This window comes from Dipodomys ordii, unplaced genomic scaffold, assembly GCF_000151885.1.
Source record: "Dipodomys ordii isolate 6190 unplaced genomic scaffold, Dord_2.0 Scaffold18, whole genome shotgun sequence".
Taxonomy (NCBI): domain Eukaryota; kingdom Metazoa; phylum Chordata; class Mammalia; order Rodentia; family Heteromyidae; genus Dipodomys; species Dipodomys ordii.
Window position 1 is genome coordinate 6,476,371 of NW_012267234.1, and position 23,232 is coordinate 6,499,602.

The following is a 23,232-nucleotide window of genomic DNA, read 5'->3' on the forward strand; positions in this document are numbered from 1 at the left end:
AGTGGTAGAGTGCTAGCCTTGAGTTGAAGAGCTGAGGGACAGCGCCCAGGCCCAGAGTTCAAGCCCCACGACTGGACCTCCCCCACCAAAAAAAAAAAAAGAGTCTCATGGACTTTCCTGATCAGGCTGGCTTTGAACCATAATCCTCAGATCTCAACCTCCTAAGTAGCTAGGATTACAGTCATGAGCCTGGCGGTTTAGTTTTGGTTGTTTGTTTTTTAATAGAGTCTTACGTTTATGCCCTAGCCAGCCTGGACTTCTGTTTATGCTTCTTCATACTCAAGGGTCTCACAGCCCAGACTGGCCTCATCTTTGCCATCTTCCTGATTTCCACCTCCCAAATAGGATTACAAGTGTGAGCCACCACACCCACCTGGTGCCTGGCAGCTTTTAATCCTGGTTCTGCCACTTTCCAGCTGCAAGACTGAGCAGGTGCCCTTCCTGCTGGGAGCCTCCACTAGACCTTGGCCCAGGGCAAAGGAATAAGGCCAGACTCTGCTGTTTTCCCTGCAGGGTCTCTCATTCATCACCTTCATCTGCTATGTGGTGTCCTCAGCATCGGCCTTCCTCACAGTGCCTCTGCTGGAGTTCCTCCTGGCCCTCTACTTCCTCTTTGCTGATGCCATGCAGCTGAATGACAAGTGGCAGGGCTTGTGTTGGCCCATGATGGTGAGTCCCAGGGGATCAAGAGCACGGGGCTGACTATAAGATATTCACACAGAGACTGGATGAGGAATCTGAAGTCCTACCCTGCCTTCAAAGCTACAAAGAGCAAATAGCACCTGGCAGATGTCAGATTATTCTATCTAGCCAGGAGTGGGACCTGGAGCAGGTTAGAGGGACTTGAGATGAAGACTATGAAACAGGGAGCCCAAAACACCTCTGACCACCAGGTGGCGCTGTCGCTCTCAAGGGGCATTGAAGAAACACTGGTCAGCCACAGGAATTCAAACCATTTCCAGGATCAGGGCAACTTAACTCAGGACCCGCAAGCTTACTCAGACCACAGACACCTGGCAACCCTGGTCCTCTTGGATCACATGGGGGCCCCAGACCCAGCCAATGGCCTTTACTGACCTAAATACACCACAGAGAAGAGGCAGTAAGGGATGGGCTCTGAACCCCATGGCCTGGCTTTTATCTCTAACATCCTTGCATCTGCCCATTTTGGGGATGAGTAAGCAGAGACTATGATCCATAAATGGACTAGCCACAAGTGTGTGGCAAAGCAAGGCCCAGGGCCAGGTCTGTCTGTTGGGTAGCCAGGAGACAAGTTTCCAAAACTCCCACTGCTCCCAAATGGGCTAAGCCACTGAGTGAGCTGCAGGCCTATCCACACCCTGTTTGTTGCTCTTAAGGCTGAGGATAGTTGGAGCAGGGACAGGCCAGTGTTAGCCAGTGGCAGCTTGCAGGACAAAAGGAGGAACATGGGGACTGGAGCCAGGGCCAAGGTGGGGCAGGGAGATGGGCAGGTCTCCCAGGAGCTGGGGCTCGGGCAAGTGTGTGACCAGGCTGCTGTCTCCAGGAGCTCAGGCAATGTTGGCCATGTCCCTCTCTCCCCAGGACTTTCTGCGTTGCGTCACTGCTGCCCTCATCTACTTCGTCATCTCCATCACAGCTGTTGCGAAATACTCAGATGGGGCTTACAAAGCTGCCGGGGTGAGCAGCTCTTACCCTAGGAGAAGGTGATGGGCAATGTCCTTTCCTGAAGCCTGAGACACTTGTCTGGGCACCCATTTAGGCTTGGACCTGGGGACCTCCTCTCCCAGATTGGATCCCTTGGGTTCCCATGCAGATCTCAACTCTTCCAGAGTCTCTTTCCAGAAATTCACTCTGCTCTGAGTGTTAAAAAGCTAGTTGTCTAGCTGGGTTCACAGTTCATCTCCCTAGTTTCCATCATTCTGCCAGTTGGTCCTGAGAGGGGTGGATCTTCTGGCTGCCTCCCCATATCCCTGTCCTCCTCCCTCCTAGGGACCCCAGGCTTCCTATGACCCTGCCACATGTTCATGACCCATAGGTTTTTGGCTTCCTTGCCACCATCGTGTTTGCCATTGACTTCTACTTGATCTTTAATGATGTGGCCAAATTCCTGAAGCAAGGAGACTCTACAGATGATACCACAGCCCACAGGACAGAAGGTGAGTGGCTATTCTGGAGGATTCCACTGAGGAACCTAGCTGGTCAGCCCTAGCTTAGCTGCAGGGTCCCTGAGCTATCCTGTCCCCTTCGGGGGATACCTGACTGGTTTAAGGCTGTGGTGAGGAAACAGGAAGTATGTTTATAACCTGGTGTCAAAGCCAGCCCTCCCTAGGCCTCAGGCTATCCGGAAGGGACAGGCTTTCCCGTACCTCTGTCCTTCCACAAGGACCCTTCCTTGTGCCAGGCTCTAGGGTAGATGGTGTCTAGACACCTGTTTACCTGCGATCCAGAGTGGCTGCCAATCTGGATCGGTTTCCTCTCCTCTCTTGCCTGCCAGGGCAGTAAGTCAGTACCCAGAGCGCTTATCCTCATCCACAGCCCCCAGGCACACCCAGGCAAGCTCAGGCTTGGCTTGGTGTCATTTACAAGGAAATACAACAGGCATTATAACCCCTGAAGCCTTCATGCCAGCCCAGACAGGCTGGCTCCCATGTTAACTGATTTAAAAAAAAAAAAAAAGACTGAAAGGTAGAAGGAAGCTGGTTTTCCTGTCTGTGACAACACAGCCGTATCAGATATCTCATCTTTGGGGCTGTGTTGCCTGTGCAGGGCAGGGCCTGTGGCAGAGGTTTGTCAGACACTATAGCTGGTCTGGAGGTGTAGTCTGCCCTCCAGACTATTCTCAGGCCTTTGTGTCACCCGACTGTCATGCCGGGCCCTGGAAAGTGCAGGAGACCCAGACCTGCCCCAGGGGAGCTTAAAGTTCCCAAAGTAGACTGGCACCAGACGCAATAGGATGGGTACTGTACCAGGGGACAGGAACAGTAGATATCAGGGAAGGCTCTGGATGGGACAACCTTAAAACAAAATAAGGACTTAGCATGTATGAATATAAAGCAGCTTGAGGGTGGCCCCTGTGTGCTAGCGAGGCTGAAGAATCCTAGAGGTGACCCTAGCTGTGTGGATAGGCATGTGCAGACACGAAGAAAGGGAGCAGGTGGAGGAAGAAGGTAAGAGTCTATGAGCAGGGGCTTCCATCCATGCCAGACATGTCTCTGAAGTCAGCCACCTGAACTGTGGCTGGGCAGGTGGACCATGGAGCTGTGGGGCCCTCAGGCATGGCCTCAGTCCTTCCCACCAAGCACCTAGAATCTGAGGTGGGACTCAGTTGGTTCGGTTTAGGTAGGTGCAACAGTTCTGCTTCTAGGGCCCAAGGAAGGAGTGAACCCCAGACATTGCCACTGTGCTAAAGTGACTCATGCCCAGGCCCTTCCCCCATACTGCAGCAAGCAAAACCCAGACCATGTCCCCTGACAACTGCCAGCTGCAGCATCTGTCATCCAGAGAACACTCCTATTTGGAGAACTTTGCAGGGGACAGAGCCCCAAGTTACACATACGTTTTTACAGTAAAGTACATGTTAGATGCTTATATGTTAGACATGAACATAACAAAATCCACCAGATCTTACTGAGATCTTGAGCATGGGAGTTGGGGGAAGAGTTGGGGATTAAGGAGGTTCTCACACAGCCTCAGCTGCCCCACTGGCCCTGTCCCTAGCCCGTCTATGAGCAGGTAGCCTAAAGACACCTAGGGCTCTAAGAGTCAGGCTGGCCAGAAGGGGGTTATTGATACATAGCAACCAGCTGAGCACAGGTGGCTCACATATATAATCCTAGTTACTCACGAGGCTGAGATTGGGAGGATCCTATTTCAAAGTAGAAAAATCCACCAGTCTTCATCATCAAAAGCAGCAGCAAAAGATAAGGATGGGAAGTTCTAGAGATGAGCAAGCAAGCCAAGCAAGCTTGAGGTCCAGAGTTCAAATTCTACTATCGCAGAAGAGAGGGAAAGAGGAAGAAGAGAGGGTGTCAAGAGAGACACCAAAGCAGCTAGGGGGCTGAGGTAGGATAGGGGTACTTTTTTCTTCATGGTATAGGAGGTCTCCTGAAGGCTCTACAGAATAACCTTAGTAGCGAGGTTTTTGTTTTTCATTGTTGGTCGTGGGGCTTGAACGCTAGGCCTGGGCGCTGTCCCTGAGCTCTTCAGCTCAAGGCTAGAGCTCTACCACTTGAGCCACAGCACCACTTCCTTAGTAGCAAGATTTGAAGGAGCCTGCGGGTCACACCTCACCAACAGGTTCTGAACATCATACAGTTTTTAGTGATCATCGCAGTAGTAGAAAACAGGATGAGTGAGGGACTGAAACAATGAAAGCAGATTTTTTTTTAACAGGGTTGCTAAGCTGGGCACTGGTGGCTCACACCTGTAATCCTAGCTACTCAGGAAGCTGAGATCTGAGGATCACAGTTCAAATCCAGCTCAGGCAGGAAAGTCCATGAGACTCTTAGTTCCAATAAACCACTCAGAAAACCAGAAGTGGCACTGTAGCTCAAGTGGTAGAGCGCTAGCCTTGAGCTGAAGAGCTGAGGGACAGCGCCCAGGCCCAGAGCTCAAGCCCTACAACTGACAAAACCAACCAACCAATAGGGTTGTTGATGTGTGAGTATATTTAGTTTGGGGACAATAAGTAGCTGTCCTTACCCTGTCCTGCTGAATTGGGAGTCCCAGCAAGGTTGGGATGCAACCTCATTGCTTCAGGTGAGAACAGCCCCTGGAGCCTGGGGAGGTGCTAAGGTCCTGGGGAACCTTGGTCTGGGTGGAGACTCCCCCCAACACACACACTTGCACCACCTGCCCCCACTGGAGCTAGCATACATTACCAGTCGCAAGCCTGGGAGAGCAGCCTGGCAGTCTTCCCCCCCCCCCCCCCGCCGCCCCCCAATCCAGCCGCCACCCACCCCTGGGAGCAGCCCAGGCCTTCAGCCAACCTTCTCTGCTTTCCTTCCAGAAGACAATTCTAATTCAGATTCGGACTCCGACTGAAGGCCAGCTCGTGCCTCACACCTCTGCCTTCCTACCAGGGCTGCTGAGTGTGCCCAGGGGCCGCTGGTGTGGGAGGGAGGCTGCCTCCACAGGCCTCCCCCCAGGCTCCAGGTTACACTCAGGAGCCCCATGGACATGTGCCTCTTGGATTCAACGTTGAACCACTATGCTTGGGCACCATAAATATCCCACTTCCCACTCCTGTCCCACAGTCCTTCCACCCATTCATCTCGCTGCCAAAAGAGGCAGGTGATACAGCAGACATGGCCATCTCAGGTCATAGCATGTGCTGTAGGGTGGAGGCTGTGTTTCACTAATGGGAACAGACTGAGAACGCATGGCGGGGCCCACTCGGTAGGCCCTGGTGGCCTGTACATGGGGTACCCCTGCTCATGCTGGCACTTGAGAACAACCCCTCCAGGAATCTTTATTCAAGGAGCACAAGTTCCTTCCTCATCATGGGGGGAGAAAAGGACCTTGGCCTCCCTGTCTAGGAGAGGGTCTTGTCTCATCTTGACAGCTCACCCCTGGAAACCATGTCTTCCATTCTGGGTCTAAGACCAGCTCAGAAATCAGCTTATATAGACTTCCCTGCCAGAGTCAGCGGAGGGAGCCAACCAGAACAGGGCAGTCAGTGACTGTGGCATGGGCGGCTGGGCAGGCCCAGCAAAGCCCTCTTCCTGGGGACAAGAGCCCTGGGAACCCTGAGGACAGTGTGCTTCCTCTGGACCCCAGGGCAGGTCCACTGACCCCTCAGAAAAGATGAGACAATCTGTCCTCCTGTGTTCAATAAGGAACTTACACTGTGTATGTATCTTCATGGGATTTTTGTACCTTTTTTATATTTTTATACAAAATGAGCTTTTAATGAGTGGTGTTTTCTGTGACTCCCAAGACTTTGTGAATGAGCCAGAGTCTAGGTCCAAGTTTTGGGCATCTGTGGCCTTACTATTATCTTGCATGTGAATGCCTTGACCTGGGTGGGAGGAAATGCTATAATAGATTAAAGCAGACTGACTACGTGCATGGAATGTGTGTGTGTCTGAAAACCCTTCTGTCACCTAGAGCAGTACAGGTGCTGTAGCCAGCATCTCACCAGCCTGAGCTACCCTACAGCCAAGAACATACAATAGCTAAGTGACCAGCTCCCTCACTTGCACACCAGGACGTATCCCATGTCAGCCAGAAGTGAGGGCTCTCTTGGTTTGTTAACTGGTTTAACAGGGAGGACCCTGGTGAGTACTGTGGCCAAGCTGGGGCATTAACCTTCAATCATGACACAGCACAGCCTGAAAATGTATGGAAGTGGGATGTGCAGAGGCTGAGAGAAGCCCGCAGTGTTTAACTCGTGTTCCATGCCCGCACGGCAGTGGAGCCTGGTGGCGTGATACTGTGTGCCTTGAGTCCATGGCACTCTCAATGGAGGAGGCCATGGGAGCTGGGGCCACAGCCCTTGTGTGGGGGGAGGATAGACAGACAGAAGACACAAGGGCATTTTCACATGTCCATTTATTAAACAAGAACTCCTTCATGACAATTTAATACAATATTAATTAGCGATTAGTGTTGAGAAAATTATTTCCCTCTACATACAAAAATACAGATTTGAACACTATGAAGTCAAGACAAGTACCATGAAAAGTTGGTCCTTCAAAAGAAAAGAGGAAGATTGAGGGCAGTATGCAGCCTTGTGTGCTGTCAGGGAAGACAGCAGTACTCAACAGAAATGAACACGTTGTCCCCCGCCACCCTCCCAATCACTCCTAAGTATAGGGTCAGACCCAAGAACCAGGCTGGAGCTGGGAGACCCTCACCCCATGGCATCCTGGGAAGTTAGAGGCCAGAAGTGGAACCCTGCCCTGCCAACCACAGAAATCAGTTTTCCCAATGGTTAGCACCTCAAAAAGCCCCTAAGACTTTCTAGGCCAAAGTGACAGTTTGCCACCCAAAAGTGCCCCGTGGACAAGTACCAATGAGTGATCTTAGTGGAGAGTTATCACTTAGCTGGATTCCTCCAATGTCACTGAATTACACTTCTGACTTCAGGACAAAAATAAACAGCTACAGTTTCATGTTTTGGTAAGTCTGTACCTTCATGCAGCAATGGCTCAGTTACTTAGGATTTTCCTGGAGCAAACACAACTGGTGCTGCAGGGCTGGGAAGGAAGGAGCTGTAAGAGTAGGCCTGTACCTTGGTTTCATTCAGCTCCTCGCAGCAAGCACCTTACCATGTTCAGGCCCACAATCCAGAGCTGGCCATGAGCCCACTGGGGTGTCTACAACCCAGTCTGAAATGGAAGAAGATGAGGCCTGGAGCAGATTAGGGGGTTCCTAAGAAGTAGGCTACCTGGAGGTACCTTGGTAGATACCAAAGGAGAACACCCTGGGGGTCACCAGAGTGACAGGGCAAGGAGCAAGATATAGGCTTGCCCACTACTTCAGACCCAGAGGGAAAGTCAGATAATGGTTCCTTCCCTCCTTCATTCCTTCCTTCCTTTTTTCCACCCTTCCTCCTGTCCTTTTCTTTTTACTAAGAAACCACCTTCTTTTACTGTTGGGCTCTTCAAACTGAGCAAATGGTTGAACAATGCCAAATGCAGTTATGCTGACTGACTCATGATAATTTCACAGAAATATACTCTGACCCTAAGATACCATAAGTAAGCAGAAACACAAATGCAGTGGAGAGAATACACGAGTGGCCAGGGGCTTTTGTTCATTTGTTGTTGTTTTTTAAATACATATGAAGTTTAAAAGGAAGACGATCCAACCCTCAAGACCAGCCTGTTGAAAACAACATTAAAAGGACACAATCTGAATCATGCTACAAAAATAGTGTTATCTTTTTTTAACTAAATGTACATCTTTTTTTCCAATTCCATGGTTGACAGGAGTGCTTAAGTGACACATGGAAGGCACCAAAGGTGAAGTGATTGTTTGTCTTAAAATATACAAAGACAGAATTGCCTACTTTGAAAAAAAAATACAGTCATACCTGTAATAAATAGTGTAGTGTTTCTGCCATGGGTTCTAGAACCCCTACAAACTCAACATATACAAATATCTTCAGTCCCTAGCATTCTCCTAGAGGGGGCCATGTCAGACAAAACCAGGTTATAAAAAGCACTGATTTTAGGCAACTAGGTTAATTTCATCATGACTTGAAACCTTTCTGAAATGAGTTAGAGTCAAAGTCAGACATTAGTGGACCCTCTGGGTGTAAGCCAAGGTGGGGGCCACCCTTGCCCTCATTCCTCCCCAGCCGCTGAACCTTAGATTCTCCCTTCATCCCTGAACACTGGTCTTCACTTCCAGAGGGAAGGAAAGTCTTTAAACTTGCTAAGGCAAAATTCTGATGGTCAGGGATGCAAAGCAGGGCTTGAAGAGCGGAAGTGGCTATCAGGTCTGGCCCCGCCTTATGGGCACCCGGCTCACTGCCCTCAACTCCTGGCCATTCCTGATTTTTAAAGGGGGGAGGCACTTCCCAATGGGTGCCAGCAGCAGTGTCCAAAGACAACTCAGGGTTGGTGATTTCTGACTATCACAGAATCTGACATGAATAATGCTAAGAATCTTGTTTCCCACCAGGCACAATATTAACAAGCAATTAACTCTGAACCAGAATCTCAGCATAAAAAGAAAATAGATGATAAACTAACCTGACAACACAGCCATACTAGTCCAGGACCTAAGTTGCTAGGGCTTCAAGCTCAGTAGGCTTATAGATCATCTTTTTTTCCTTGCCTTTTCTTTACTGTTGTTTATGGAGTAAGAAAAACTAGAAAGAAAAATATCCTAAAGGCTGAGAAATTATGCCCAAATGGAAAAGAACATATTCCTGCAAGACACACAATAGTGTTTCAGGCTGAAGTGTGCAAGTGCTATTTACTGGCATGAAGTTGCCCCACAGAACACTCCCTTCTCAGAAGAAAGTTCTTCTAGCTCTAATATACCAAAGGCATTTTCTTTCAGAGACAATTTCTAAATAAAGGAAACACAAAAGGTCAAATATTTCAAATTGCTTTCTGACCCAGAATGATACTATGATTTTGAAGATGTCTTTGGGAAGAGGAAAAAAATACATTTTATAGAGTGAAGAAAATTTACAAAGCAAGAAGGTGGTGGTCCTGTTAGGTCTGTGTCCTGCCTGGGATGCACTTAAGCTGGATCAGTCACCTGCTTGTACCCAGACTCCAAACCAAGAGGCCCCTCAGCACCAGGGAAGAGTGGTCCCCATGTCAACTCTCCCTCCAGCTCATTCATGAAAACAAGACAAAGGCACAGGAAAGTAGTTAGCCAGGTACACATTTCCAGGGCAGTCTGGGATTGTAAACAAGTCTAGTGCTACCAGCAGCAGTCTCTCCTCCTCTTTTTCTTCTTCCTCCTGTCCTTGGGCAGACATTAACTGGGCACTCAGCCCTTGCCTAGCGGGCCTTGGTCACCCCACTGATAAAGGTCAGATAGCAAAGAGAGAAACTCTGAATCCTACAACATCATTAGGGGTTAGAAAGGCCTCTGGAGACCTTCAGAGACAGCAGCAGCACTCAGAGTCAGAAGCAGCCTTCTCTTTTACTCACAAGAACTGACTAGAGCTCTTGGTCTACAGTGTGTTCTCCTTCCTGCTACCTCATCAATGTGGCTACTGCTCTGTGGACTAGATCTAGGAGAAAACAGCAACCAGGCAATGGCACAGTGACTACAGGACTGCTTCGCTGTGAACACAGGGCAGAAACCACCTACATTATCAAAACCTGGCCACAAGAACACACTCCACTCTCTGATGGCACTAAGAGTAACAAGTCATCAACCCACAGAAAATCCGGTGTGGAAAGGGATGAAACCTTGACCCACCTTTGAGATCGTGGAGAGGTCAGGGGTTTCTTTAGAGAAGGGGTGAGCTTGGGCCTCACAAAGGATTATCCAAGCAAGACTTACATATATCCACGGATGAGAAGCCTTCATCATAACTGCCTGTGTTTAACCCAGGCCTGCGTGGCCAGGAAAGCTTCAGAGAGGGCCAAGGACACTGACAACTTGAAAAGAACAAGAATATTTCCAACCAAGCCACGAGCCATAAAGCTCTTGCCAGCAGCACCCAGGATGAGGTAGAGACCAAGCATACCAGACATGGCACGGTAACAAAAGGGGCTCCAGGACCAAGACCTCAGAGCCTTACTTACTGGTCCTCACTGATTTCCCGGGGATTGCACAGTGGCTGCACTCTGCCCAATCTGCTCATGTTCCTAAGGAAGATGTGAGCACTACTGCATTCTTGCTTTCTTTGTAGACAAAAGCAATTTTCTTTGGGTAGTTGTTTGCTTTAAATTGAGCTTCTCTGAGGAGATCTTAATGACTATAGTCGCTCTCTATGAACAGGGAAAGGTACTTCTCCCTCCCCAGGCCTTGGCTTTGTGAAGTAGAATCAGAAAGAAAACATCCAATAGACCAAACTAGTGCCAAAACAAACTTCCTCTGAACATGACAGTGTTTGTACCCATCCAAACCATTAGAGGGTCTACCAATGATAGAGGGCTTCATCTGCAGAAACACTCTGGACCCTCCAAGTCAATTTATTCCACCAGAAAATGGAGAAAACTAAGCTTACCTCAGCCTTGAAATACCCCAAACTTAAGTGGCACTAGTCCATACTAGAATGACTAAGTGTAAAAACACTGGGTGCTGCAATCCTAGCTATTCAGGAGACTGAGATCTAAAAATCATGGTTCAAAACCAGCTAGGGCAGGAAAGTCAATTAACTACCAAAAAGCCAGAAGTGGATCTGTAGCTCAAGTGGCAGAGTGCTAGTCTTGAGCAAAAAAAGCTCAGGGACAGTGTCCAGGCCCTACTTCAAGTCCCAGGACTGGCGTGTGTTCATGTGCACATGCCCATACACGCCCATTCACGCGCGCGCGCGCACGCACACACACGCACACACACGCACACACATACACCATCTTTCCTTCAATTTGCAGAGATCAGTTTAAGACCCCAAAACTTAAGAGACAACTAAGAAAAATACAGGTGTCTTGACAGCACTGCAGATGACCATCATCCTTCTTTACTGTTCTTCAGGCCACACCCTCAGTACACTCAGTGCACTCTGCTCACTCAGAACATATACAGGCCACTTCTGATTTGATGAGAACTAATTAAATAGAACAAGGAAATACATTTACAAAACCCTTGGGAAGCCTCATATCACAAAGGAATTAAATAGTTACTGAGACATAAATAATGCCAAAGATTTCTATCTCTAAGATTCAAATTAACTCCCAAGCCTGTCTGGGCACAAGACAGCATGGCTTCCTAGCCTCCCTGGGTACTTACTGTCTTCTTGGGCCTCAGACCTCTTCCTTTCAGCTGAAAGTACATCCTCAGGAGGCCAGGCATTGTCCCTTTTCACCAGATGAAAAACTGGTTTTACTGAGCTGACCAGGGAAACTCAGGCAACAATCCCGCCCAAATTGTTTTTTCTCAGACTCACTTCAAAAATGGCCTTCTACCAAGGCCAAGTAATATGACTCCTGGCAGATTCCTGATAAAGCTCAGGGTGGTCCTTCCAAGTGGGCCCCAGCTGATGCATGGCTTGTTCTTTGTGAACTGATTTTGAATGGAATTCGCAGAGGGAGATAAGCCCATTTTTGATCATGCAGACACACTCAAATAAACATGTAAAATGAACAGATAAAATCCAGATGCCATCATCCCCTCCATATCACCCCATCTAATAAATTCAAAGCTGGGGAAGCATGAGGTGATCTGACTCAGACAGACATGTGAAGTAGGCTCCACCGGACTCACCAGGCATGGGGCCAGACCCAGCCTACCCTCTGTGGGAGAAGCAGGGAGGGGTAGGAGTTACCACGAAACTAGCTGGGTCAGCCCCTGAAACCAGACACAAGCTTGGCCATGTGACCTGGGCCATACGACCTGGGCCATGCCCCAGACAGGAACCACAGCAGAAGTGGACTGTGATGGACACTGGGTTTAAGGAGCTGACCTTGGGCCCTGACTACCAGACTGCCATCTACTGACCAGCAGGCCCTCTTCACTGTTAACTCAGATACTGTTCTTTCCTGAAGACTGCAGTGCCACACAGGCTTAGAGAGAGACATATCATGTGTTCTCCTCCCCAAGCTAAACATGTGTACCACCCCCTTCTCGGCTGTTTAGTTCTTAGTACACTGTGGGGCTATGAGTCATCCTTGGTACAAGATTCTGGGGGCTCTCCACACTACTGTAAGACCTTCCTGCCAACAATGTCTTTTCCTCAGTAGGGCTAATTCCAAAATACTAGAGTGAAGTCTGTAAACATTACAATGGTTTAGAGTGAAAACCTGACAAATTAAGATAGTTTTTCCATAAAAGATAAAATTACTCTCTAACAACACAAAAACTACAGCATCCTAGGGGCTTATTTAACTCATTCACCACAAAAATAATCCTCACTTTATCAAGAACCAATCAAAAAACTAGAATTTTTCCCCCAACAGCTTCCAAGAATGATGTTCATAATGATAACATCCAAAGCAACAATTAGTGCCTTACAACATCCATGGAAGGACATGCCCTGGTAAAAATTCAAGTATGCTTGAATCCTAAACAAGTCTACCCAGAATGACTTTAGAACTCTTCTCAGGTATTTAGAAAGTTAGTTCATATCCATAAAACAAAGGTGTGTATGTGTGTGTGTGCTGATTTGTAGTACATACATGCATACACACGTGCATGTGAGCACATGTGTGCATGCACACACATATACAAACACACACAAATGCACACACACACACACAAACTTCCCATATGTGGTCCAGGAGGCCAGCAGGCTGGCAAGTGCTTTGGCTGGTGGAATGGGCTGTGTTATCTTCATGGCTTTTACCTAAGAAGATGAAACTGCAGGAACTCTGCAACTCAGCCTCCAGGTATTTAGGGTAGGCAGGAAACTGGCAAACAAGATGGTCCCCATATCACTGGATGAGTCTGGGACTTAGGAAGGTGGTCCTTTTGAGGAAGAATCAAATGATTTCTCAGCAAGGTGGGAGAAAAATGGTGACTTTCCCATAAGTCAGTGTCCCATGGAGCTGTCCCCACAGAACACCAGCTTTTCCTGTCCCTGCAACACACAGACAAAGCAAAGAGATCCACCAACACATCCATCACCAAGATCCTCAGAAGCCCATGTGGCCTTCGGGCACCCCAGGTATGGAAGACGATGACGAGGGTGGATCCTGGCAGACAGACTCAACATCCACCAAGAGCCCACTACAGGGGCTGCCCAGAAATCAAGGCTGACTGCTGCAACCCTAGACCTTCATAGCCTGACATCTTAGCAGCCCCATTTAACCCCAAGTTCTGACTCATCAGAAATACATATGACAAAGTGGCTCTGGGATGAGAGCCAATGCTCTGGGACAGCTGAGACCTAGAGTGGACATGGGTGGTCAGCAGGGGTGCTGCCCCCACAGCCACCCAGGGCCAGAGGATACAGGCCTCTCCAGCCACACAAAGCTGACCACTGGGCCACTTTAGAAAGCCTTTCCCAAAGTGAATTTTTACCAAAGGGGACAAAATTCAACGGAATCACATGATGATCTAATGTGCTCAGAGAAAGAAAACTTGATTGAAGGACAGGTGAGCATGTGGTAGAAGCAGGACTCTGGGGTTCCTCACGTGTCCAGACGCTGGATCTCCGGGCGACTGTCCACATCTCTAGACTCGGTGCGGGCTCGAATGTAGTCATTGGCGCTCTGCTGGCGGATGCTGACTCTCCATTTCTGCACAGCCAGGAAAGTGCTCGCTGCATAAGCTGCTGTTGCCAAGAAGCCAAATATCTAAAGTACACAGATACCATTAGCCTTGGACACAAGTCCCAAACCTGATGGCTTCATGGGGACCTGATCTGCATGAACTCCATCCAGCTGTTCCCATCCTCTGCTCTGCTCAATGAATAGTTATTACAGTTGTCTTCAGTCTCTAATCATGTGACCCACAGATAATGCTACTGACCTGAAGATAGCCTAAGGAGTCTTTTGATACACTTTGGACCTTCAAAATAAAAAATCACTAAAGTACATCTTTTATCACATGTAATTCATAGGCTCTGCTCCAAATGTGAAAAGATATATGAAATATGATATAGAAAGAATTTTAGCCAGGAGCCGGTGGCTCACACCTATAATCCTAACTACTCAGGAGGCTGAGATCTGAAGATTACAGTTCAAAGCCAGCTGAGGCAGGAAAGTCCGTGAGACTCTTTTTTTTTTTTTTCAGTCGTGGGGCCTGAACTCTGGGCCTGGGCGCTGTCCCTCAGCTCTTCAGCTCAAGCCTAGCACTCTACCACTTGAGCCAAAGAGCCACTTCTGGCTTTTTTCTTTTTGCTTTGTGGTGCTGAGGAATCGAACCCAGGGCCTCAGGCATGCAAGGCAAGCGCTCTACCACTGAGCCACCTTCCCAGCCTCCGTGAGACTCTTATCTCCAATAAACCACCAGAAAACTGGAAGTAGTACTGTGGCTTAAGTAGTAGCGCAATATCCTTGAGCTGAAGAGCCCAGGGACAGTGGCCATGCCCAGAGTTCAAGCCCCATGACTGACAAAAAAAAAAAAAAAAAAGAATTTCAGAGTCTCACATCAAGCTACAAGGCTGACAGCTCGCAGCCCCCCCAACTACCTGCTGCCTGCTCATCTGGGCCACCCCAGTCAGCAGCTCCAGGTGACAAGCAGTAGGGCTTGCATCATCCAGGCAGGCTTAAATAAGCTACTAAGTGCTATTTATAAAACAGTCAGATAAATGAGTTTTAAAAATCTTTAAATCCTCCCACTTGAGACGGAGGAATACATGACCCTTACAAGTGGACAGTATATAAAAACATAGAGCACAAGGTATGAGTGCCTTCTATCTGGTCCCCAGCTCCCACATCCTAACCCCATGGCCAGACACATGTCAGGGGACAGGCAAGAACACAGGAACAAAGAGCCCAGAAATGTGAAATTAGCTTGCCCTTTGACCCTTCCAGTTGCTTACCACAGCGGCAATCTCTGCTCCGGTCTTGTGGTTTAAAGCAGCCAGTACGATGGAGGCAATAAAGAAAAAGAAAGTGCTGAGTCCAGTGTTGACCAAATCCTAAGGAAAAAGATCAAATAAAACCACTTGAAAAAAGTCTGCCTAAAAGCAACCAAAGAACTTCCACACAAAGGTCCACAACCAACTTCAGATAGTTCTGAACCTCGGTCTCCACATCACACAGACTTTAGTCACACAAAGTAACAGTTTATGCCGTTGCTGGGCAAACTGCCACAGCCAAATCCATATTTCCCCCCTACCACATCACCAGTCATTGACCTAAATGACCACCAAAACTGGTAACATTAATTATCATTTAAAGTTGTTACCATTTATAGAGTTCTGATTTATTTACTTAGTTTGTTAGTTACAGTGCTGGTGATGAATCCCAGGGCTTCATGCATGCTAGGCCAGCACTCTACTGCTAAGCTGTACCCCCAAGCCTCTAGTTTCATCATTTCAAATAGATACTCAAAAAAAATTTTTTTCTTTTTTTTGGGTCCGGTCGTGGGGCCTGAACTCTGGGCCTGGGCACTGTCCCTCAGCTCTTCAGCTCAAGGCTAGAGCTACCACTTGAGCCACAGGGTCACTTCCGGCTTTTTTCTTTTTTGCTTACATGGTGCTAAGGAATTGAACCCAGGGCCTCATGCATGCAAGGCAAGCGCTCTACCACTGAGCCACCTTCCCAGCCCCTAGATACTCAAAATTTAACAAAAAAAAAATAAGCCAGGCACAGGAGCTCACTCCTATAATCCTAACTCCTCAGGAAACAAACCAGAGATCAGAAGGACATCCCAGACAAAAAGTTATTGACATTATATCTTCATCAATATGAGGGTAGTGGTGTATGACAGGAATCCTGGCTATGCAGGAAGCTATAGGTAGGAGGGTCTTGGTCCATCCAAAAACATAAGACCCTGTGCAGAAAAACACAATAAAATAAAATAATAAAGCAAAGAACTGGAGGTGTGGATCAAATGGTGGAATACCTCCTATAAACACAAAGCCAGAGGTTCAAAGCCCAACACCACCAAAAACCAAAGGAAGAGACAACACTGACATCGGATGTGGACCAAGCTCTCCACGAATCCTAATGAACCAAAACAGGGCAGTCCCTCTGCCTTCCTCACCATCATGCGGGACACTTACAGTATATACTATTTTCCAAGAACATACTTTTTCTGTTTTCAAACCCCTTCCTCCCAGAGTTGCTCTAGGGATTAAAGAGAACCACATAGGTAACAAGCCCCACACAGCGCCTGGCCCAGTTGGGGTGTTTTACACATTCACAGATACTTTTTGTTTTTCTAGGTACTGAGGCTCAAACTCAGGACCTCACATTCTCCCTTGGGTTTTTCACTCATGGCTGATACTCTACATTTAAGACATACCTCAAGTTCCAGCTTTTTACTGGTAAATTAGAGTTAAGAATCTCTTGGACTTGTCTGTCCCAGCTGGCTCTGAACCATGATCCTCAGATCTCAGTCTCCTCAGTAGCTAGGTGTGATAGGTGTGAGCTACCTAGCACCCAGACAGCCTTCTCTTTTGATACACTGGTCTCAGGTTGAGTCTCACTTTGTGCCTGGGCTGCAATCATTCTACTTGTGTTTCCCTGTGTCACTGGGATGACAGGCTCACACCACTGCACCCAGCCATTGTGCTTCCCCCCATAGCTGAGATAAAAGGTGCACATCACCTTATCAAGCCACTGGTTGAGACAGAGTCTCACAGACTTTTATGCCCTGGTTGGCCTTGCACCTCAAGTCCTTATCTCTGCCTCCAAATAGCTAGTACTACAGGTTTGCAATCAGAAGCACAACATTTTCAGCACACATAACACACACACATACATAGCACATTCACTAGCCGTCATTCCTCATTCATATCCCAATCCTAGGCAACCATTAACCTGTACTCAGGTCTCTAATTTGCCTATATTTGTATATCTCATAGAAACAGACTGACATACTGTATGTGGTCTGTACCTGGCTTATTCTGTTTAGCATAATTATTCTAAGAATTATCCTACTTTTTGTTTATTATGAATAGTTATGAGCTTACAAGATTTTATTTGAATGTATGCTTGCCTTTCTCTTGAGTCATCAAAGTGTTTTTTTTTTTTTTTTTGTCGGTCGTGGGGCTTGAACACTGTCCTTGGGCTCTTCAGCTCAAGGTGAGCACTCTACCGCTTGAGCCACAGTGCCACTTCCGGTTTTCTGGTGGTTTATTGGAGATAAGAGTCCAGAGCTGGGAAGGTGGCTCAGTGGTAGAGCGCTTGCCTTGCATGCCTAAGGCCCTGGGTTCGATTCCTCAGCACCACATAAGCAAAAAGAAAAAAGCCAGAAGTGGCGCTGTGGCTCAAGTGGTAGAGTGCTAGGCTTGAGCTGAAGAGCTAAGGGACAGCGCCCAGGCCCAGAGTTCAGGCCCCACAACCAGACCCAAAAAAAAAAAAAAAGAGTCCTGCCTGGGCTGGCTTTGAACCGTGATCCTCAGATCTCAGCCTCCTGAGTAGCTCAGATTACAGGCATGAGCCACTGGCACCCAGTTTCATCACAGATTTTTAAAAATACTTATCCTCTAGTTTTTCTACAACAAACATTTATTACTTGCTCAATTAATAAAAGGCTCAAGACTGGGATATTATCAAAGTTAGCACGCTCAATTAATGTGAGTTCCTGTGCTACGTGACAGAATCAAGCTGTTGACTTGTCCTTTATATTAAGGGCATCCCTTGGTGTGTCATCAAAGGAAGAGGGGATTTAAACGTCAAAATAGGTGTCTAAATGTTTTAGTGCCTTTGATGAGACAGGTACTCTTTGGTTTGCCACAGTCCTCCCCACTCCCTGCGGTCTCACACAACCACTTTATGTCATCTGTCTGGTTCCTGAAAGGTTACTGCCCCTCCTTATGCTAAGAGATGAAGAGGAATGCCATATGTAAACAAATGCTTTTGCTCTTGTTTTCAATAACATACCCCTGTAAGCACAGGTGTATACCTAGGCAACCCAGTAAAAGATCAATACCATCTGGTCTGGACAACACTAACTACTCTTGAAAAATTGTACTAGCAGTTCAAATCAGCTAGCACTAAGCAGGGGACCACCCTCTCTGCCCCAGACTCCTAGCCCCCCATCTCCTTTCTTACCTGTTTGTGCCATATGCCCATCCCTGGTGAGTCCTGACCCCGTTCCATACTCTGTGCCAAGAAATCACTTCTTATACCTTGAGGCCCATTTGGAGCCTGGCATTTCCTCTGAGCGTCCTGCCCAGCCCATATCTGCTACTGAGACACTCACCTGCTCACCAGTGGTCCTAACCTCACATACCACCAGATCCTGGTGAGCACTCATCTCACTGAAGAGCAGTTTGCAGCCTGAACTCTACTTCTAGTTCCAAAACCTGGCATGAAGCAGGTGTCAATGTTTGCTAAATGATCTGGAATGAGACTCTTATGCACTGGATCCACCCTAAGTCATCACAGCACATTAGTGGCTCAAATACCAGTCTGTAGGCCTCATTCAAATGATACAGAACTAGCCGCAAGCAAGAAAGCCAAGTGAGAATGTGTGAAGTATTGAGTTCAAGCCCTGATACCAGCACACACACACACACATACACACACAGAGCTATAGATTTGATCAAATTACTGAAATTTCTTGAGTCAAAAAGCATTTTTTCTTATTTACAGAAAGCTTTGAAGTTTGCTCTTTTTTTTTGAGACAGGGCTTAAGTTGCCCAGATTGGTCTCAAACTCCTGACCTCAAGAAATCCTTCTACCACCATCTCTCAAGTAGCTAGAATCACCAATATATGATGTTACTATGGCTGGCTAATTAGGCTTCAGTTCAAGCTAATGAAGTCACTCTTGTTAGGGAAGAGGTGATAATTTCAGCACGGGGTGGAGGTGGGGGCCAGGGTGGTAGCCAGAAAAAGTAACTGCAGGAATAAAGGGTAAAAACTTTTAGTTCTTGCCCTGAATGCTGAGTTCAATTACCCAGTGACCAATGATTTGACCAATAATCATGCCTACCTAAGGAAATCTCACGTTCAAAAATACCCCAAACTGTGGGGCCCAGGAGCTCCTTCATTGGCAGGTACACTCAAATACTGGGACCACACAGGGACAAAAGCTCCTGCACACTTGGCCCTTACAAACCTCATCCTGTGCATCTCTTTCATTTGGCTGCCCACAAGCTGTATGCTTTTAACAAACCAGAATTGCAAGGAAATTATTTTCCTGAGTTTTGTGAGCCGTGGTAGAAAATTATGGAGCCTGAGAAGGGCTTGTGGAAACCCAAATCTGTAGTGAGCCAGGCCGAAGTAGCTGCACACTCCAGCTGAAACTGTTATCTGAGGCAAGACAATCCAGAGCTGAGCCATGAACCTGTGGATCTGTCTGTGCTAACTGTGGGAGCTGGTATCAAAGATGAATGAAGTACTGAACACCTAATTGCTGTTGAAGAGTTAAGGATTGCTTAGCATGGCATAGATACTTGGTGTGTATGAAGGGGAGGAGGAATCATGATTAAGAGCTCAGGGCTCCAAAACAGCCACTCTGAATGACTCTAAACCTTTCTGAATCCACCATGACACTAGTCTAGGTTCATAGATAGGAAGAATCTGGGCAAAGAGCCAGAACTAGTGGCCATTGAGCAGGAACAGCCAAGGAAGAAGGAAGCCAGGAACAGGTGACATATGAGAAAGCACAGAAAGCATGGCCAGAGGGATGGAGAATCCCAAATAAGTCACTACCAGTGGGGTGAGGCCCTGAGCAGATGGAGGATCCAGAATATGAGGGCTTTTAATGGTGGTGTGGGGACAGAAGCCAGATTGGCAAGGTTAGGATGGTGAGTTGGAGAAGGGGAACTTGTCTTTGGAAATAACACAGAGGAGAATATCCAAGTTCTTGCCTTAGGTGGTAGCTACATAATCACTGTAATTCTTCATTATAATATACATGAACTTCCAGGATTTTCTTAACAGTTAATAATTAGAAAAGCAACCAGGCTATAGGGAAGTAGTGAAGGCAGGCAGGTTCAAATCTCCTCTTTAGGGAAGTTTGGATGCGCAGGCTTTGGCTCAGGTGGCAACTAAGAAGATAGAAGCCACTGACAGGTTTGGGGTAGTGGGTCAGACATCCACAAGCAGATGGGCCAGGTGAGCAAATGCTGGAAGAAGGGAGGAACGAGATGAACACGTAGCCTGGACACTAATGGAGATAAAAAGGGTGGAACATATAAATGTGTGAGCTCCTAGTATACAGAGAAAAACACCACAGAATAAATCCCTCAAATGGGGATTTGTTAACATTAGAATCTCTGAGAGCTGAAAGCACTGGTTGAGCAGTATAGTACCTGCCTGCTTGCCTTACAAGCATAAGGTCCTGAGTTCAAACTCCAGTACTGGCAAAAATTAAAATAAGATGAATATAAATAAATCTCAAGTATAGCTCAAACAATCTAAGGGCAGAACTCAAATAATAGCGCTCTTGTCTAGCAAGTATGAGGCCCTAGGTTTAATCCCAAGTACTCAGGAAAATAATAAACACTCTGGGAGCAAGGCCGAGGTCATCTTATTCACTGGTATCCCAGTTGCCTGAAGTTACTAAGGCCCTCTCAATAAACACTAGCTGAGGAAGGTACTGGGCTGAGGAGTTGAAGAGTGAATGTAACTCTGCAGGAAAGGGGCCTGAGACTGACTGACTCTGAGCTTCCCAGGGCAACTGACCACATGTCCAAACCGGGCTAAGAACTCAAACCACAGAGAAAAAGAAGCACGCCCTTTTTTTGTTGTTGTTAGTCATGGTGCTTGAACTCAGGCCTAGGTACTGTCCCTGAGCTCTATCACTTTTAGTTACATTGCTACTTCCAGTTTTCTGGTAGTTAATTGGAGCTAGGAGTCTCGTGGACTTTTCTGTCTAGGCTGACTTTGAACTGCGATCCTCAGAGATCATCCTTCTGAGTAGCTAGGATTAAAGGTGGGAGCCATCTGTCCCAGCAGAAAGCATACCTTTCTTTTTTTTTTTTTGCAGTCATGGGGCCTGAACTCTGGGCCTGGGTGCTGTCCCTTAGCTCTTCAGCTCAAGGCTAAGGCTCTACCACTTAAGACACAGTGCCACTTCTGGCTTTTTTCTGCTTATGTGGTGCTGAGGAATCAAACCCAGGGCCTCATGCATGCAAGGCAAGCACTCTACCATTGACCACCTTCCCAGCCCCAAGCATACGTTTCTATCAAAGATGTTTTGAGCAAAGCACTCAAACCTTTCCCAGATGCTCCAGATTAATAATTACTTCTAAACTTCACAAGTCATGAACATTTATATTCATACTTTCAATTCCTCCAAAATCAATATTTTTGTAACTAGCTTTTGTGTCTAGTATAAAAAATATGCAAATGTATTAATGCCACTTTCCCATATTTTGAGAATACCAACACAATGAATCTTCTCAGATGATCATCAAGTAAAAATGACATCTTTAAAAGAGCCTAGACAATTTTGCTATGGTGTTCCTAGATGGGTTAAGATTTAATTCATATTGTAGTTTTAGACAAATAGGTAAAGAAATTTTAAAATTTCACAGATCAACTATAATGAGATATTTAAATGTTAAAATAAACTAGAACCAAACATGATCTAGAGAGGTTCCAAGTCTCCAAGCAGCCCCAATCCTCAGGTAGTCGTGTGGCCTATACTCACTGTCAGGTTCCAGTTGATCTGGGGGATCCTCATGTGGAGGTTGAGACTGAACAGAACCAGCAAGACTCCAGTCACCACAAATGCACTGCAGCTTACAAACTCGAAAAAGTAGAGGCCTTCGCACGGGGAGCATTCCATGATGGTCTCAATGCAGATGAACGCAATTAGGGACAAAATCTAGGAAGAAAATTGGAAACGTACATGCATGTGTATATTTAGTACATATTTGTGGACATACATGCCTATCGTGTTAAAGCAAAACAACAACAGCCATAGAGTTCTCTAGGGATTACAATGTAACTGTAAGAAATATGACCTGCTTCAATTCTTAGGTAGAAAAGGTAGAGAGAGGCCTAAATAAAAGGATCAAATTCCTTAGTTAGGTGCCAGTGGCTCATCTGTAATCCTAGCTACTCAGAAGGCTGAGAACTGAAGGATAGCAGTTCAAAGCCAGCCCAGGCAGAATATCTGTGAGACTCCATCTCCAATTAACCAACAAAATGCTGGATTGGAGGTGTGTCTCAAGTGAAAGAATGCTAGCCCTGGGTAAGAAAGTCAAATGAGAATACAAAGCCCTGAGTTAAGTGCTAGTACCCAGCACACATGCGTGTATGCATACACACACACACACACATGTACACACACACACACAGCCAAAAGGATCAAATTCTTAATGTAAACATGGAAGGCCCCACCACTATACTGAAATCAGCCTAGTATGGGGTAGCCCTGGGAGGGAACAGCTGGCCCTTAGAGAGAAGAAGAAAAACACTTCTGTGATGTTCAGGTTTTTCTTTTGCCACCATACTTCCTAAGTTGCCTATCCCTGTTAATCATCTCTAGCCCAGTTCTGCCACACGCCAAAAGAGGGGAATCCTGTGCTATCTAATGCTAGCTGGGAGGTTCATGCTAGGCTGACCCCAGCTAAATGGGATCACAATGGCTTGAAAAGAATGACTGACACAACCTCTTCTTCCCCCATATGCTTTTCAAAGTGTATCACTGGATTTCATCACAGGAAGACAGACTGGCAATTTATTTTAAAAAATGAAAAATCAACCAATGATAGAATCAATTCCTTTCTGAAAGACAAAAGTTAACATTCTAAGCAGAGTTCAGAGAGACACCAACAGAAGTTACCAAGGAAACTTGTAGAGGAAGGAGACAGCCCAAGCCTGTGGTAACAGACCTAGGACCAAGGGAAGGTCAAGTGGTTTGGGGCCATTGGTCCCTTGGTTTCCTGGCCTCTGCTTGGCTCCCTTCCAGGAGCCACTCAGGGAGTGGCCCTAACCCCACAGGTTAAGGAAGCAGAGGCAGGGAGCCCCACACACGGGATGTGGGGTGTGAAATGCAGAAGCAGCTCTGCCTCCAGCTTGCCCAGCAGATCTGGAATCTGCTTTCTGACCAAGGCCCCAGATGACTAATGTGGAGAAGCAGCCAAGGCACAGGC

General features: G+C 47.0%; 2 protein-coding genes across 2 annotated transcripts in view; one reads left to right on the top strand and one right to left on the bottom strand.

Moving 5' to 3' along the window:
- Positions 1 to 6,049, top strand: part of Cmtm3 (CKLF-like MARVEL transmembrane domain containing 3) — a gene marked incomplete at its 5' end in the record, with an annotated part of 9,242 nt that extends 3,193 nt beyond the window's left edge. Inside the window, 4 exons of the mRNA XM_013012649.1 lie at positions 514 to 669; positions 1,564 to 1,659; positions 2,018 to 2,138; positions 4,991 to 6,049. Coding sequence (XP_012868103.1) covers positions 514 to 669; positions 1,564 to 1,659; positions 2,018 to 2,138; positions 4,991 to 5,025 — 408 coding nt within the window. The remainder of the gene's footprint in view (positions 1 to 513; positions 670 to 1,563; positions 1,660 to 2,017; positions 2,139 to 4,990) is intronic.
- Positions 6,050 to 12,767: 6,718 nt separating this feature from the next.
- Positions 12,768 to 23,232, bottom strand: part of Cmtm4 (CKLF-like MARVEL transmembrane domain containing 4) — a 48,711-nt gene continuing 38,246 nt past the window's right edge. Inside the window, exons 2-4 of the mRNA XM_013012650.1 lie at positions 21,783 to 21,959; positions 15,047 to 15,145; positions 12,768 to 13,856 (exon numbers count right to left, since the gene is read on the bottom strand). Of these exons, the coding sequence (XP_012868104.1) occupies positions 13,692 to 13,856; positions 15,047 to 15,145; positions 21,783 to 21,959 (441 nt within the window). The 3' untranslated portion in view covers positions 12,768 to 13,691. The remainder of the gene's footprint in view (positions 13,857 to 15,046; positions 15,146 to 21,782; positions 21,960 to 23,232) is intronic.